Source organism: Nelumbo nucifera, chromosome 7 (genome assembly GCF_055504915.1).
Source record: "Nelumbo nucifera cultivar China Antique chromosome 7, China Antique-T2T, whole genome shotgun sequence".
In the NCBI taxonomy this organism is placed as follows: domain Eukaryota; kingdom Viridiplantae; phylum Streptophyta; class Magnoliopsida; order Proteales; family Nelumbonaceae; genus Nelumbo; species Nelumbo nucifera.
In genome coordinates this window covers 14,015,136-14,034,449 of record NC_142655.1, presented here as the reverse complement: position 1 = coordinate 14,034,449, position 19,314 = coordinate 14,015,136, and the positions used below count along the sequence as shown (strand labels likewise).

At 36.5% G+C, this 19,314-nt stretch overlaps 1 protein-coding gene across 1 annotated transcript; it reads left to right on the top strand.

The window, feature by feature from the left end:
* Positions 1-1,561: 1,561 nt before the first annotated feature.
* Positions 1,562-18,007, top strand: LOC104611370 (uncharacterized). The gene is made up of 5 exons (XM_088892224.1): positions 1,562-1,725; positions 11,404-11,489; positions 14,617-14,676; positions 17,310-17,390; positions 17,508-18,007. The coding sequence occupies exons 1-5, from the start codon at positions 1,562-1,564 to the stop codon at positions 17,774-17,776; spliced, it is 660 nt and encodes a 219-aa protein (XP_088748350.1). The 3' UTR covers positions 17,777-18,007.
* The last annotated feature ends 1,307 nt before the right edge of the window (positions 18,008-19,314 follow it).

The window sequence follows — 19,314 nt, the reverse complement described above, 5'->3', positions numbered from 1 at the left end:
ACGCACCGCTACTAGGTAGATCGAAATTTGATTTGTGTATAATCTTGTTCTAGTCGGATCTTATTCATCGGATTCGAATCATTGTCAGAAATTAATTAGCAAAATAGTTTCAAAATTAGGGTCTGGAATGTGATTGTGTCGAGTTACTCCTCACATGAATACGAGAGTCCGGATGTACTCTCACACGACTTCACATCATGTACAGCCGCATATCGAGAATATCTTATGAACTTTGTCTGTTATTATTCATGGGCGATGTTCCTAATACACGGTAGGATGTAGCTGTGTAGTCGGTGTGAGAAGCACTCCCTGCAAGTAGATATAGATCTCAATTATGGGATGTTCCTTGTAAATATTTTGGTTTCCTGGGATCATACAAATTCAGATTTGTTACTCAGAGAGGGTGCTCACCTCACAAGAGCCATTGGGAACATTTCTATGAAGGTTAATTTAGGGGGTGTTTTGTATAGATGAGAAATTGGTGGGTGTGAACCGGTCCACACTACACCCTGTGGCAAGGACCAATTCATACTACACCATAGTCCATAGTTGTTCTAAACTGTGGACAAACTGTGTGGACAAGACTAGTCCACACCCATAGTGGTGTTCCTATAGTGTGGTGTGGACAACACCACACTTTTTTTGATTCCATGTATCTCATGTACATGGAATTAATCATAAATATTTAATTTTTGCATTTTGTATGATAAGTATTTAAAAAAAAATGCATCAATGAATTAATGCTAGCCAAAAAATATCATTTTTTTATAAAACAATAGTAAAATAATTAAAATATATATTAAATATTTTAAACAAATATTATTTCATTGATGCTAACATCCCTAGTGGTGGCCTTAATGGGTTTGTTTGTGCTTTGCCTAATAAGTTATGTGGACCTAAAAATAGTAACTTTCATATTCGAAAACCAGCTCTGCTCTCATCTGCAAAGCAGGTGGTGGAGGTTAACAGAGTTGGTGACCTAGCTCTGCTCTCATCTGAATGAGTATCATCCTATTGCACCTAAATAAGTATTTTATTTCATCACTATAATTGATTCGTTGTTTTCTTTTATTTTTCCAATCTAAATTATTGTAGTTGAGATTTTTGTGTCATATGACCAATTCTATTCACAACTAGTAATAATGTCAATGACTGTTTGAATCACAGGAAAATGTGATCAGTGGAATTTTGTGCAAATTCATAGGTAGAATTTGTAATAGAGTTAAACAATGGAAGAAAAGATGACCAAGATAATAGGAGAAGAATAAAAGAGAGAAAGGAGAGAAAAAGACTACAACGCAATACCCAAAACTAAAGAACACGCATGTTGGAGATTGTGACCACCAACACAATACCCAGAAAGAAACATAAAAAAAACCAATAAAATAAAACATGAAAGCAATGTAGAGGTTCAGTGAAGAGAAAAAAAATAGAGGATGTTGTTAAAGATAAAAAAAGAACATGGGTCTTACTCTTACCTTCGGTAAAGTACTTGGATAGCGCCGGTGGAGCACAGTAGAGGCAGTGGAGCACGCAGAGGTGGTGAAGCACAGCAGAGGCGATGGAGCACAGCAGAGGCGGTGGAGCACGCAGAGGCGATGGCGATGGAGTACAACAGAGGCAGTGGAGCACAGCAGCGGAGGTTTGGCGAAGGAGCACAACAGCAGAGGCGACGGCAGTGGAGCACAATAGCAGAGGTTTGGTGGAGGAGACATTGAACAAGATGTAGGGTTATAGATACTATGCGTGAAACACATTATCAAAGGCAACCTGTGGAAGAAATCCATCCACGAGAAGAAGTTGTTGCCGAGAAATTAGGGTGTGGATGGGACTGGTCCACGAGATAATGTGGACCGGTCCCATCCACAGTGAACCAAATGCTACTTTCATCTCGTAGCATGGACCAAAATGGTCTATCCACGAGATGTAAACAATACCGAACAGCACCTTAGAAGTACGGAGATGTTCCGATGTGCAGCTCCAAGTGCTTGTGAGGTTGGTGTGAGGAGCAAATCCAAACTCAAGTTATACACTATGAGGGTAATTCATTCCTATCCTCTAAACCCCTAAGACTTGGATTATTCTTCACAAAATTTGTCATCACAACAATTACAGTCGTGCATTTATACATCTTAGTACTTATGTTTTTTTTTATTCATGGGGAGATGATCCCAATGCAAGGCTGTAGAGATCGGATTCAATCCTCACAAGACTGTACTCACAGCCAATTGCAACCATGTATGGGGAATATCTTCGTACTTGTATGTTTTTATTCATGTGAAGATATTCCCAATACACAACTGTAAGTGGTTGTAGCATAGCCTTGTGAGGATTGAATCAAAGTTCAGCACTACAAGTGTTGTGAGAATAGTGTGAAAACTGAGTTTGGATTCTGACCTCCTAAACCCGGGTGGCAACGGAATTTTGGTTCAAGAACTCTGCTACAATTGAGTTAGGCATCCTATCAATTGAACCACCATCTTTAGTTAAGTGATGAATGGCCATATTGAGATCACATCTACGCTCCACAACACATCCCAACCGTGTATTGGGAACATTTTCTAGTGACAAGTACAGGAGATGTTCCCAATACATGTTGAGATGTGCATGTGAGAGCCCTCTAAGGAGCGTAGATGTAAACTCCCTAGTGACACTCCAATGCGTAAAAAGAATATATGCTTGACAAATACATGCAATTGCCAATTAACCATTGTAATTGCAACAAAGGAGAAGCCGATGTCTCCAACAGAGATTGAATAACAACTCTAGCATCACCCTCGACTAAGGCTAAGAAAATACCTAGCTTAATGATAAACTTCAACCCTTCCAATGAAAGTTCGGATCTGTTGACCACAGCACATTGCTGGCTATATTCATTTAGCCACACATTAGGAACATCAATTATACTTTATATCACCATTATTCCCAATGTGCGCCTTAGGGCCTATTCATTTCCTCTTAACTCTTATATCTTGAGAGGAATCTTTTAACTTTAAGAGAAAATTGGTTGTTCGTTTCCTTTAATCCCTTATCTCTTAAAGTGCAATCATACAACTTTTTGTTTTTCAATGATACTCCAACAAGACAAACAAAAACTCTCATATATGGGGTCAAAATGAATATTTGATAGTTTCAGAATTCAAAACAACATTCTCTGCATTCAGAGTTTAGAGGAAAAAAAAATTCACCAGTACCAATATACCTCTTAATGTAATTATTACACTTTCATATGTCAGACTTCAAAGCAAACGAACAAACACTTAGTGAATGTGGCCAACAATGTGTTGTGATTAGCATACTCAGACTATTCCAACAAGGTCAAACTGTCAAAGCCTCATGCTCTATAGCATAAACATGGGAGAATATGCATTGCTTTACCATACAAAAACCCTCCATCTGAGTCATGACTACATATTCTGTCATGAAATTGACCTTAATGATCACTTTGTGCATTCTTTAACCTCATTGCGAGAGTGTATTTACTATGTGTGCCATTGTGTGTGCCTTGTAGATATTTGCTCACTATAGCCCTTGCTACTTAGGTTGTTTTTGGAAGGAGTACCAATGAAAATATGTAGAGTACAAAATTATGTATTTTGTATTATTTTGTATATATTTGTATTTATACTCCTTTCAAATTGAACCTTAACAATTGTACCATACCTTTTTGTTGTTTTATCCGATGTCTAATACCCAATGATATTTATTATCTTTACTCAACATCTAAATGTTCATGCCTCTTTACCCCAAGGTTCAAAATTTTGATACGTATCGCATTGGGCCCCCCAATACACCCCTACAGGGGGTTTTGGGGGTTTAACCTAATTCAGGGGGTAGATATGCCTTAAACCGACTCCTCTGAACCAGGTTTTAAAAAAACTAAAAGAAATAGGGGAACAAGCCCCGATATGCCTATACCGGTGTAGCGGGTTGTACCTATATCTTGAACCTTACTTTATCCCAACATTTAATGCCCAATGAATATTATTATCCATTTGGTTCATTGTCAAAATCAGAATCGGAATCAAAACTTTTCAGAATTTGAATCATAATGATCTATTCCCATAGTCAGTTTGGTTCAAACATGAATTGGAATGGGAATTAGAATAAGCTGGAATTAGATTTCATTCCAAAGGGAGGGGAAGGGAATGGTCATTCCCTCAAATGGGGAAATGCCATTCCATAAGGAATGGAAATGTGATTCTGATTCTACCCAACCAAATAGTTGGAATTGAAAATGGCCTATTCTGATTCTAATTCTAAACCCCTATTTTCGCAAACAAATGGGCCCTTAATATCTTTTACTTTATTCCATAACTGTTTACTTTACCTACCATCTACTACCCAACCTCTCTTTACCTTATATGTATATATTTTCAATCCTCAATTTCCTCTCTTTCTCTCTCACTACAAAACCTATAAGATTATTTCATAGACATTGGATTATTATTATTTCTGCTTTATTTTACTTGGAAACATTTATTTTTTATGTTTTCATTATACATTTTAGTGTTGAAAATTTTTACTTGAGTTTTTAATATTTTTGTTTTAAAAGTAATGTTTTCTCCTTTTTAATTGTCTAATACTTCTATTTATTATTATTTGTTTTAATATTCATTTTGTGCTTTTATTTTGTTTAGAAAAATAAAATAAAAATTTGGAAATAGGACATATTATTATTTTCTATGCTCTTATTGATTTTGATTTTATTTTTTTTAGCAATTGGATTATTTTATTTTTTAAGTTCTAAAATTTATACTCAATCCTCACCCCTCATTTGCCATTTTATTTAATAAATTTCAAATAATTATTTTCACCATTTTGCTTTTTATTTGCTTGTCTATTCTATCACTAATCTTTATTTCATTTAATAAAGTAAATCAAATTAAAATTTAAATGTATTATTGATATTATATATTATAGATAGAATACTTTATTATATGAAGTAGTTTTTACTTTATGTAACTTTTATTTATTCTATGAATAATGATCTATTTTATACGTTTAGTGGTCCAACCATTTGGCTTAGAAAGAAATTAAAATATTATATACTATACTTATATAATATGAAATAAATATTAGAAAATTTACAAAAAAATAATATTCAATTTTTATTCTTTAAAAAAGAAATATCAATAAAAAGCTTAATTTAGAAAGGGAAGACATGCATAATTATAGTTTATAATGAAGAGGAGAGAGAGAGAGAGATTGGCCTAAAAAAGCTAACCACTTAACCAACACTAATAATTGCTTTTAGCCATTGATTCATTCATTGAAATAGTGGTATTTTTAAAGATTGATGTACCCGATGCCCGGTCCTGATATAAAATATATGATTTTTTTATTTACTTTATTCTTTTATGAAATATCTCAATTTTATTATTTAATTAATAGAATGTAATGATTTTGTCATAGACCTTATTTTTAGGGGCGTGCTTTTTGTGGATTTTGAAAGGGGGGAAAGTTGGTCAATGGGATTTTGGTTCCCATTGACCAAGAACCCCATGTTCTTTTTTTAGATTAATGTGGGGACCGAGAAAAAGTTTATTTTCCCGGGTAAGTGATACCTATCTCCTTTGTGGGTAAATAACTTTCCCACCTGAGGAGAAAGTTGACAACACTTGAATGGAACAAAAATACCCCTTTAAATAATGGATTTTTATCGTTTTTATGGCTAAAATGGTCATTGCCTTATTTACTTGGGAAATAAAAGAACATGGGTAAATGCACTTACCCAGGTAAGTGTGTCCCAAGAATAACTTACCCAGGTAATTACATTTACCAAGGTAAATAACTTACCAAAAAGTGAATGGGCCTTTAGTGTGGAATTGGAACTATTCAAGGGTGGGTATATGAAAGTATATTACTATGATGGATCCAATGTAAGGGAAAGGGGATGAGATCAAGGGGGAATAATTTTGGGGACAATATTTTGAAAACTGACATGGAGGCTGAAACATTTTTGTCTTCAGGTTGTGAGCCACTTGTTCAACTTATGGGTCGAACGGGATAGATCGTGCCGCATTAGCAATAAGCATATGCATGTATGTATGTGAATATGTATATATAAACATGTTTTTTTATCAATAAATAATGTATAATTATGTTCTATATGTAACACATGTATTATTTTACATTTGATTTATGTTTTTAAATTTAGTTTATTGTTTTTTATTTGTAAAAATATTAAAAATTGTGATTTAAGGCAAAAAAATAGACTTTTTGTAAAATTAGTGGGGCAAGGCACAAAATCTTGGGAAGCATTTATCTCAATATGTTACCCAAAAAAAAAAAAAAAGATCACCCCAATTGAACATTGAAATACAAAGTTATCGCTTTCGAAAATATACATTTAGCGTGCAACCCATGACCTATTCATCGGGTCGAACAGGTCAATGATCCAACTACTCAGGGCAGATAGTTTTTATTAGAACTGGACCCGAAATCTAGATTTATAATATCCGTCGTGCCATGTTGTGTTGAGCCTCAAGGCATGCTTGGACAGCACGGTCCATGTCCCAGCATGGCCCATCGCTCAGTTCCCAACCGTGCCAGGCCTGAGGAGTCGGGCCATGGCAGGTTGGGCCCGGGTCTATCCTACTTTATTTCTTTAATTCCTTTCCTTCCAGGAAGACTTCCAACACATTTTCCACTTTTCCTAAACTAAGAAAAAATATAAAAAATAAGATGTAAGATATAATAGTAGAAAATTAACATGAATAATAAACAATAAGTTGGAAAAAATGTCATTTCAAATTTAATGTGTACAAAAAATAAATAATATATTAAAAAAATACAATAGAATTTATCATTCATTCACTCAAGCTTCTCTCCTTCTCTTTCCTATTTAAGGTGATATGCCATGTGTCTATACAAATGGGCAGTGGCACACCATTGTTGTGACAAATGAAATCAATTCATCATTATTGGCAAACTGCTCTTCTTTTCTAGGGATTTTCATAATCTCAAACATAGTCGAGACTCCACTCCTGTTACCAAAGGGGATGAGCTTCATTAACAAAAGGAAAAGCATTTTGGGAAGAGTCGACCATTGTAGAGAGTAATAGAGTATGAGAGTATGTAATGTAACGTAAGAGAGTAGGGTTGTGGTGAGAATGAGGGAGGGTAGGGGTTTTTACAGCCATAACACGATATTAAAAATGACCATGCCGTGCTAGGCATGACCCCTATCATGCATTCATGCTGGGCCGGCCACTATTGGCCCAACTCACATTACAACTCTACCAAAACCTTCTAGGGTGACACTTTGAACTATTCAACTGATCAAGTCAACCACGGGTTGAAAATTTGGGGAAAACCATATAATCCTTTATGTGGTAATTGGTCATTCGCTCTAAATGAAAATTCTCTTAAAGCATTTTTGAATTTCGTTAAATTGGAAGCAAATTTATGTGGATAACTTTCTAATGTATCACACTCGCACTATGTAGCAGGGCCTCCCATGCTAATATAATGTTCCCTATGTGCAGCTGTGACATATTGTGAGGCCAGTGTGTGTAAAGCTTTGTGGAATCAGGATTTGTTCCTCATGGAGCACACTCCATAGACACCGTATAATGGGAGCATCTCCCTATGAATAACAACATAAAGTATAGGAGATGTTCCTGATGTGTGGCTGGAAAGCGTTGTGAGGTTGATGTGAGGAGTGCTTTTTTAGGAGCAGATCCAAACTCAAATTGAATCCTTAGAGAGGAGAAAATTGCTTAAAATACATTTTGCTTTTGGTGTAAATATTTATCGATGTAAAAATACATCAATAGAGTTCAACACCCACCGACTTAAATGAATAAACCATTAGGTTGTGTTTATTCGCAGTGTAAATACAAAATCACACTAATGGATTTTAAGAACGGTCAAGTCTGTTGGTGTAAAAAGCAAACCGGCTTTTACACCCATTTACACTCATATGTGTTTGGATAATCGATGTAAAAGTAGCGTTACCCTGTTGCTCACATTTGGAGAATACCCATCGATCTAAATCTCCATCCCTCTTTTTGTAGACCACCCAATACAAAGCACGAAGGCCGTTGATGAGATGGCAAGAGGTTCAAAGGCCCCGTCTGTGCAACCCATGTGGTAGAGGGAACTATTGTATGCTCGTGTTCCACTGTGAGTGCCATGCCTACATTTTTGGGTATAAAGGAAGGAAAGGATGCAAGCGATCAAGGTGCTTAGCTCCCCTCTAGCCGATGATGATGAAATGGTTTGACAGTCATTCCTTTTTAGCATAAGAGAAATATCAGCCCTATGCAAGCACTTACCTCCACATCTCATCAATGCCTACTCCACATTTGAGGTTCTAATAGCTTGTTTGTGGCAATGCCGCACAATAGCACCCAAGCCAGACTTTGGTCGAACCATCAATTTGATCAACGTTATCAATGCACGGGACAAGTATCGGCCACCTTCGTCAACGCCACTGCTCAACAACATTAATTCTAATTTCTATATCTAATCATCTATCGTTTTTTATTTTTTTTTATTTATCTGGGTTGGCTTGTTTTCTCATGGTAGAGATGAGAAAAAGGTTTATAAGATCTCCCTAAAAAAAACCCAAAAACGAAACCCCCAATCATAATCCAGTAGTCTCTGTGTACCCAAAGAATACCACCCAACTCAAAATCTGCAAAAGGGCTCGAAGACGACCTTGCTCCCTCCCCCAAAAAGGCTTCCAAATCTCCTCTAGAACTAAAGCCATGTTGCAGAACCTTGAGTCCATCAGTATGCGAGTGGTATTTCGTCTGACTGGCACTTTATAGATATGGCTTCGGATGGCTAGGCGGAGAAGCAATGGCACCAGTGAGGAGACACTACCATGGGGTTGAGACAAAACAGGAGGAGATGGAGAAGAGAGAGATGTTACGAGTAAGAGTACTTTTACTTTAATGGAGAAATGAAGAGATTTTATATCATTTTTTTTAAATATATTTTTCACATAGATTATCGATGTAAAAGTTTCTTAAAAGGGATGTTTTACAACGATCTTCATTGGTGTTTTACATTTTATCCAAACAACCATAAAACTGGACCAGAGTGTAGTATTACAACCGTCCAACATTTACACCACAGACAAACGCAACCTTATACTTTAAAGAGTGTGATGCATTAATAGGAATCCTCGGTCAAGGTCGGGGTCGGGGTTGGGGATGGGGATTGAGGTCCACGCCCTGCCCCGACCCTGATTATATATATATATATATATATATATATATATATATATATATATATATATATATATATTAAATGTTATTTATACTATTATATTATTTATATTATATATATATCAAAACATATTTAAAACATTATTTATAATTTAAATTTTTTATTTATTTTAAATAAATTTATTTTAAAAAATACTATTATCCGAAAACATTTTGGGGATTCAGGTCCCCACGGGGAACCTATCCCCGTCAAGGATCGGGGGTGGGGGTTAATTTCAGAATCAGGGTCGGGGATGAGGAATATGATTCTCGCCCCATTGCCATTCTTACACACCTTATAGTTTTACATATTTACTTAAATCTACCTTATAGTTTTCATTTTACTAAAACGTTTCATATATTTCACAACTTATTTACTTAATCAACCTTTCATTAAGGAGTGTTTGTTTTGCCATTAGGCCCATGATTTTTTATTCCAAAAATAAAAAACAGAATTGACCAAATATAGCCAATAGAGTGGTTGCCCGTATCTTATTAAGGGCAAAAATGGTATTTTATTTTTATCTTCTTTTGAGTAAATTTATTTAAATGAACATTAGGATCAACACTGTAATTTTTCATTGTCATCTAATGGAAGATTGATTAAATCCATTGCAAATTATAAGTGGTGTTTTAGTAAAATGCTAACTACAGGGTAGATTTTAGTAAATCCATGAAACTACAAGGGGTATTTTAGTATATGACCATTTTTATTATTTAGCTTTCTCTTAATAAATCCCGTGCATCGCACAGGTCCCCGCTAGTAAACCATTATAACTTTGAAAAGTGTGATTATCCATGTAAAAAGGAGTTTGGATCTCCTACACAGTCCGTTCTACACAACTTCCTGTACATCCAAACATACCACGACACATGTGTGGACAATTTAACGGATCTCTCAAGATGCTCGTTTCATTTATTTAATTATTTTAGAAATTTAGTCATAAAAAGTTTTTGACCATCCAACCCAACCGTGAGAAACAAATTTGGCGGAGGATAGCAGGGGTCATCTTCTTCATGTTTTCACCAACAAACCCTTTATCCTCACCAGCACCGCCTTTTTTATTTCCTATCGGACAAGTGACACAGAAATTCTTTCCAATGAGTCATATCATGATTTTAGTTTTGAATTCAACCACTCCATGTAATCTACTGAAACATGAAAGTGGAAACTGATCCCTTTTTAAAAGATTTATTAAGTGGGTGTTCTCTATTCTACCACTGTTGCTTCTCCCTGCTTCTCCCACTATTCTCCACTGGGAACGTTTTGACTCTTTTGGTTTCCCAGAACCACCGTTCTATTCGCCATTACGGCTTTCTGCTGTTAATTTCCACAACCCCACAATACATGGTTAGTGAATTAGAGGATCCTCAAATCCTCATTCCATTTTGTTTCCCAGAACCACCGCTCCACCACCATAAACTTGTTGATATTTCCAAACAAGCATATAAAAGGAAAAGAACCATCTTAATTTGCATTTTAAAAATAAAAAAGATAAGATAGACAGAACGAATAATTCAATATAGGTCTCACTATCAAATCAAAATGCTTGTATAGAAACAATTTAATACTCCTAAATTTTTTTCCATTGTGCCAAATTGTAGATACACAAGTCTAATCTAATTATTATTTATGAGTTTTATTTCTATCTTTGTAAAGAAAGCGATGACAAATGAGAGACCAATTGAGAAAAAATAGAAAGAAGTCTTCAACTAGATGGAATTGAACCAGGTTTGAGGAGGGAGGTAGTGAGACAATGTAATATCTATTGGGCAGAGGATAAACTTTTTCTCCTATGGCACCACATTACCGGACAGAAGAGCTACCGAAATTGGTGGTACCGACGAAAGAAGATGATATACCGGTGGAAACAGGACAGGAATTGGGAAAAAGACGAGGTTTATGGGAACCTCTCTCCCTCACATCTCTTATGGATAAATAATAAATCTGTTTGGTTGTATGAAATCGTGCGATTGAATGGAGGAACTAATGCATGACGCGCTATTGAAATTTACATCCATATAAAATGTTATGATAAGTGAAGTTTACCGGCATCAATATTACACTCCATCGAAACGCCCACAAATACGGACCGCGAGTAAGGTTTACACGAAAACAAGGGCAATTGTAAAAGAATCACATGTCACATTTCTAACTATAAAAATACTCCCTCCCGCCAAGTTGGAATTTGGAAGTCGGTTTGGAAGCTCGAGTCGGAGTTTGTCTGGATTTAGGTCCCTCTCGTCTGTTGCCTCGCCGAAGCTCCGGTGTGTCTCGACTTATCTCTTTTCTATCTCTCCACCGTTCTGATTGACATCTATTAAATTAGGGTTTCCTTTTTTATCGTTCGACTTCCATGAATTTTTCTTCGTTGCATTTCCAAGTCTCCATTCCGTTTAATTTCTAATATTGATGCTATTTGTTTCTGCTGGTCTCATTGACTATTGCCCTATCTAATGTTTGTTCATCGCATTGTTGTACTCAGTTACACAGGCTCCTGTTAGCCTGTTTGGTCAGACTTATCTGTTTGTTCTGTGACCGACTGTGTTCATCTGTATTCGACTTATTCTGTTTGTTGCCCAAATCGTGGGGAAAAAAAAAGGAAAGAAACGATCTTGCGTAGCCAGTAACTGTCTCATTATTCAATTTGTTTCGTTTTTTTTTTGACGAGTAAAAATATTATATTAACAACGAGAACAATAAACAAAATTTTGTACAGGAGGATGAAAAGGAGGGTACTCATAACATACAAAAGATTCCTGCTGTAAGATTTTGCCTAACTTTGCTATTTGATGAGCAGGAATATTATACCTCCTTTTGATGAAAATTAACTTAAAAGTTTCAAAAGAAAACAGTAAATTTTTTGTCTCTGTTAAGTGGCTTAAAAGAGACCAATGTAAAGAGGAATGATCTTGAAGAGCTTGAATAACTGCTTTGGAATCAGAGCAGATCAAAATGTGTATTCTCCTTAAAGATTGGGCAATGGAAAGTCCTTTATAGATAGCAAAAAGTTCCGCTTCTTCAACTGACTTTAAACTCCTTCTTCCTCCTGCAATTTGTAAGCAATTTAAATGTGAATCAAGTAAAATAGCACCATAAGAATAAGAAAGCTGATAAATTTTTCCTGCATCAGTAAAGATGATACAATCAGTATTTTGTGTAATCTGTAAGCAGATCTGGGGAGGAAGATCAGGAGTTATATTTAAGTGAGAAGAAGAAATGTTATGAAAGATACTATTAGTTTTTCAGATTATCCAATGATTGGAAATAGTATTGTTTTTGAAAATTCTTTCATTTCGAGCAAACCAGATATAATAAAGAGATATGGCATACCAGTCAAGAATCTGTTTAAGGAGATGTTTATCAGGAATTTTATGCATAAGATCTAGAATGCCTTTAGACCAAGAAATATAAGGGGAATTAGGATTCAAGATATTTGAAGGAGCAGCAAAAAGAATTGATTTAGAAAAAGGACAATTTAAAAACAAATACTCAACAGTCTCAATTTCTGTTTGACAGAAACTACAAGATTGATCTTGAAAAGAAGAAAAAAGTTTTTCTTTAACTGGAATGAAATTGTTGAGGGTTCGCCAGAAAAGGAGTTTGTATCTTGGAGGACAATTCAAATGCCAAATTATATGATTGGAGGAGTTTAGTTGATTTACAGAATGAGGGATACCACCCTGAAGGAGATCTATAGAGGCTGTTGAATTTTTGAATTTTCCTGAGAAATGTTTTGTCCAAATCCAGTGGTTTGTTGCATTATCAGGAAAGATGGGAGTGCTGAGAATTGCAGAGACTTGGTTAGAATCAAAATTGTTTTGGATCAAGGGACTGTTCCATTGACCGTTGATGATTAAATCAGCAAAGGATAAATTACGAAACTGAGCTGGGATAGGCTGATTTAGAAAAGAAAAAATATCTCCATTTTGGATCCAAGGGTTGAAGGTGATATTTACATTGGAATTATTGGCTGCAATATACCCAGCCTCTTCTGACAAATTCTGAAGTTTAGGAGCAATTGTTTTCCAAAAGAAAGAACTGGATCTAGGGATGGAGTAAGGAAAAGGAGTATTAGAAGATAAGTACTTGGATTTCCAAATTTGAGCCCACCATTTTTGAGGTTCATTCAAAAATTGCCAAGCAAGTTTTTTGAGGAAAGTGATATTTACTAGCTTGGTTTTTTGAAAGCCTAGACCACCAAGAGATTTTGGGAGGGCCAACTAATGATCAGTGATCCAAGATCCTTGTTGGTCTTTTACTCCTTGAATTTCATTTCTTCTTTGGCGACACATTGTACTTCTATGGAAGTAATTAGTATTTTTATCTCCTAAATTTAGCCAGAGTTGTCTTGATCTCTATCTCCAAAAACTCTCAATCTGAATTTGAATCTCATCAAATTTCCGATATAAATTTAAAATCTTCTGATGATCCCAAGGATTAGTTTGTTCTGCTTGCACAATCTAAGGTTCAACTTCTTTCAACGTAAGATAGAGATCTTTAAAGGTCGATTTTCTCCAATTGATGAGATTATGCTTTATTTTATCTAACTTTGAAGAGATTCTAAAAGTTGCGAAACCATTAAAATGAGAGTTCCAACCATTTAAAATTTCTGATTTACAAGAATCATTTGATAGCCACGTCTCAAAAAATTTAAAGGGTTTTGGAAAACTAGTTTTGAGAGGGGACAAATTCAGGATAAGGGGATGATGATCAGAGCCCCACTTCGCAGAAGTTGATAAAGTGGCATTAGGAAAGAGGGAAATCCAATCTGGAGAAGCTACAACTCTATCTAAAGTTCTACAAATAAGACCAATTGAGCGCTTATTAGACCAACTAAGAATACCACCTTGAATATAGAGTTCGATTAGATTATGATAAAAAATTAGATTTCTGTATTGAGTAGATGAAAGGCGGTACGAACAATTAGGGTCCATTTGGTTCGTAGTTGGAATCGGAATTGAAATCCTTTAGAATCGGAATCGGAATCGTCTATTCCCATAATCTGTTTAGTTTAGACAGGAATGGGAATAAAAATTAAAATTAGCAGGAATGAGATTTCATTCTAGAGAAACGGGGAATGCCATTCCGAATGAGATTCCGATTCCGCCCAACCAAACAGTTAGAATCGGAATAGCCTATTCCAATTCCGATTCCAGACCCCTATTCCTACGAACCAAACGGGGCCTTACTTCTTGCATCCCCATTATCTTTGCTCAACTTGACCCTTTTGGGGAAGTTTTTCTTTTCGAAATATCATATTGATTTAACATATTTTTTGCTCGGCATGCTTTTGACAACTTAATTAGGTGTCATTTGTTGCAGCCACGATCATAAATTTGTCTTATGGTGGCATGGTATTTGATATGTTCATTTATTTGATTTCTCTTGCAGGAAGACCTGCTCCCCGTGCAGCTCCCCGTCCTACACCTGTACGCAACCCCCCTCAGCAAGGTATTACAGTAGGTTTATTTTACAGGCAATACCTTTTCTGTTCTATTTTGTCATTGTGAAATTTGTTCGAGGTTGGTAATTGTTTGCTCTCCTTATTTTTTAATTGGTTTTAAGGTGTGCTTTTCAACAACTATACATGATACTATGATAAGACTCTCAGAGAGGACCATCCCCTTATTAAACATCCCTTGTCCAAGCCATTGGACAAAGCATTCTTATCACCTTGGAACCCCGCAAATAGAGGTATCCGTTTTATGCAATGGCACAAGGTACCAAGGTGAAGGTAGGTGATAAGGAAGTAGCCAGTCTCCTAGTTAACTAGGTGCCCACCTGGGTGATGGATTTTATTTAAAAAAGCTTACAGATCATATGCTTCTTTCTTAGTTTTATTGTTGTATTATAGGCATCTATATTGAAAAAAAAGCAATGATCTTTACTTATAATGAATTTCATGCCAAAAGATAAAATATCTTAATATTTATAAACGAATGATATTTTAAATATATTTGTATTAACATCCCAAATGCAATATTGTAATGAAATAATTTAATAGAACATAGAGCAATTGTAGACTAAAAACAATCAGCAATTTAACCTATTAAGCAACAAGAAAAGGCATATACCCCTGTTTTGGTCCTAGAAAAAAGGGCAAAAAAAAAAGTAGAAGAATGAGAAGAAGGGGGTGGAGCCCCTGTTTTCATCCAAAAAAAAAATGAAAAGGCACAAAAAACACCTGAAAAATAAATAATAAGAAGGGAGAAGGAAAACACAAACACACGGGACTAATAAATAAAGGAGTAGAAGGGGTCAATTTTTAAAGGTTCAAAGTATCGATTACACCCCGATATACTTTGAACCTTGTGTTCATATTTTTTTTTTCCAAAATATGCCAAGGGGTCAATTTAAAGGCTTTTTGACATTTAAAAACCAAACTTTTGGGAAAGCCTTGAAAAAGTCTATCAACCACCTGTTGATACGATACGATAGTACGATACACCAGATACGGGATGTATTGTGTTGAAAATTTGAACCTTGATTATTATGTAGAGATCAGCTTCGGTCAGGGCAAGACCCATGCTCACACCATCCCAACAGCCTCTTGCAGCCTTGCATTGGGAATATCTCCCCATGAAATATAAGCACATGAATAGGGAGATATTCCCAATGCAAGGCTCTAAAGGCTGCTCGAACGGGCGTTGCCCTGACGGAATCCAAACCCTATGTTAAGTTAAACAGTGCTTTGGTGTAGTAGGTTCTATCCTAATATTTTGAACTTACTACAAAATAAAAATATAAAAAATATCCTCTTGGTCCTTGGGCAAGGGGACCCCACTATTTGCTCCTTGTCACCTAGGCAGGTGCCTAGGTGTATCCTTGGCAACTAGTCTCCATAAATCCAATGTCAGTTCCTTGGCCCATCTAGTAGGTTTTCAGAAATGGCCTTTGACCTATGTTGCATGATATATGTATGATATGGTAAATTTCAACCCTTTGTTGATGACCTAGTTTTCATTAATCAAATATCAGTTCCTTGACTCGTCATATTGGTTTTCAGGAATTGTCTTTGACTATGATTCGTGATATGATATGATACTTCCATTTGTAGATGAACTATTCTTCCATGACTCCAATGTTGGTACCCTACACCTTCTAATGGGTTTTAGGTAATTGCCTTCAACCTATGTTGGGCAGATGCTTCAAAATGAGTCCCTGGAAACTCATGTTTTAGTGTAAATTCTTGTCCAACACCTTGTCTGTGCCATGTTCCAACTGTTTCTGGTAAAACATAACTTTCACCAGTCACTACCTCTCCTGGATACTTCAACGTTATAAATGGGTCTTTGGCGTTTCAATTTCAGTGTAAATTCTTTCACCTTGTCCATCATGCAATGTTCCTGCTGTAGGCGAGCAGCATAGCCTTCAATGCTGAAGGGTAAAACCCACTTCTGCATGGCTATTCTTAAATCCACAAAGACAGCTACAAGTTTCTCCATAGCTGTTCCTGTACTGGTTGCAGATAACACCTCTAGAACTAGCAGGACCCAGATACCCAGGTAGCTGTCAATCTTCCATTGAATACTCACTTGAATTCTTTGTTGGATTCCTTGCCACAGTCCAAATTGGACAAGTTGGCTCTCCTGACTAAAAATAGATAAAAGATCCCACCAGATTTTTTTTTTGATCAACAAGATCATACCTTGAAAAGATGAAAAGAATAGGATCCCCTGGGTGTGGCTACCTCATCAATAAGTGCACAATTCTTGTCCAAATGAGCCCAGAAATCAACTACTCAGAATAGCCTATGATACTACCGGTACTACAAGGATATTGGAGACTAAAACAACTTGCATAATCTCCTGGTGTGTGCTATGGGGATCCCAATTTTCTGGGCTGGGAAAAGTACCAGAATGGTCGGATGGATGATTGAAATATACCGTTTGGTATGGTTCCGGGTTCATAATCTAATGATCTTGTGGTCATCATGTAAAGAAATGCCTTTTTTCATGGTTATACTATTATCTTTGACTCTGTATTTTGCTGTGAATTCACTACTAAATACATATTGGAAGTTGAAACTAATGCTATTGTTCAATTATAGTCAACACTCATGGTTTCACTTGTCTTGGCTGCAGCAAGTCATGCTCCTCCATCCCCTGTCCAGGGTAGCAGTGGTGGATCTTTGCTTGGCAGCCTTGGTGCCACTGTAGCTGAGGGTATGTAAACATTCTCCTCTGTATTTTACAAAGAATTGGGGACTTAATCAGGGATCAGACCTGGCGGAGGAAATGAGGAAATCACTATTTATGTTTGTGTGTGTTGTTTGTTGACAGGCATGGCTTTTGGAACCGGAAGTGCAGTTGCGCACTGGGCTGTTGATGCTGCACTGGGCCCTCGCACCATTCGACATGAAAATGTAGTCTCTGAGGCTTCTTCTGCCCCGGCCCCTACCATGAATGGTGTTGGCGGGGCTGATGCATGCAATATTCATTCCAAGGCCTTCCAAGACTGCATAAACAACTATGGGAGTGACATAAGCAAGTGCCAATTCTATCTTGATATGTTGAACGAGTGCCGGAGGAACACCGGTTCAGTTGGTTAGTTCTGGTGTTTGATGATGCCACTTGGTCCACTTCCCAACTCAATTCTTATTACATTTCAAATTACCATTGACCTTTTTAATGATTGGTGGGGATATATTGGTGGATCCATGGTGAAACTGAAGGATTCGCGTCAATAATGTTGAATACCTTGATTTAAATGTTAGAACATTTTGAAATTTGAATACCTTGATTTAAATGTTAGAGCATCGATGACTACTTTTTTTGTTGTATTTATATTTAATCAATTTTACAAAAGCCTAGATGATACCACTTTTCATCCGGGTATTTATATTTAATCAATCCATAAATGAGAAATGGGAAATTCAGAGTTGTAGAGGGTTGTTTTCCTGGAATCGATGAACTATTGTATTCTATCCGACTTGTACTAGTCTCTTCTGTAGATTCCGATAGATCCATGGAAGAGGGGATTTCCATTAGAGAACCAAGTGGAAATTCTAATTGCCTTGTTTCTCTCTGTCAATAGTTATTACCAAGGTTCGAAATGTTGATACGTATTGGGCCATACTGGCCGATATGTATCATATTGGGGTTTCCTGATACATCCTTACAGGGGGTGTTTCGGGGTTCAACCCAATTCAGGGGGCAGACAGGCCTTAAACCGACCCCTATGAACCAGGTTTAAAAAAAAAAAAACTAAAAAAAAGGGGAGCGAGCATGTATAGGGTATCAATATTTTGAACATTGGTTATTACTTTCTCTCTCCGTGATGAATTCACCTTTAAAGGGTAAAGAAATTTTGGGACCATGAAACTCTTTGATCCCTTTGAAACCGATGGACGATGGTGGACTGGCCTAAAGTTATGATCTTCATTCTTCATTCTCTTTTTACTCGTAGGGAAATCGGGCTGACATAAATCCTTCTCTGCAACCTGAATTCCTTCCGGAAAATCTTATTTATATTTAGCAAAAGACAGACAATCTTGATCCTGGAAGGGGGGGGGGGGCAGAGGCTATTAGTTGTGATTGGATTGAATCTTCTCGGACGAGGAATGACTGAATGTCTTGAGAAAAAGTTATCACTGAAACTCTTCCTGATGCCACTCCTGCTTTCTTGGGTTCTTTAGTTAGGATTTGTTCTATTTAAAATGGAGACCTGTTTGAAGTTATCACCATGGTTTCAAAACTTCTAACATGAGAGGCAGACTGAGAGCAAGAAAGGAGATTGCCGGTGTTGCAACGAAGTGTGAGTGTAATCCAAAGTCTGTAAGGGTGTCAATGGACCGGTTTTGGATTGGACCCCATCCAGTCCAAAATCAATTTGGACGGATTGGACAGACCATTAAGACATGTTGGATTGGACCAATCTGGTCGAAAATATTTATTAGATTGGATTGGACCTGATCCATCCGTAATAAATTTATTTGGATTGGGTTGGATTAAGCAAATATCTGGTGATAAGAATGTGTCAACGGACCATGTTTGGGTTGAAACCAATCTAAATCAAAATGAATATGAACAGATTGGACGATCCAGACATTGAATTGGACCAGTCCAAATTGGTCCAAAACATTAATTG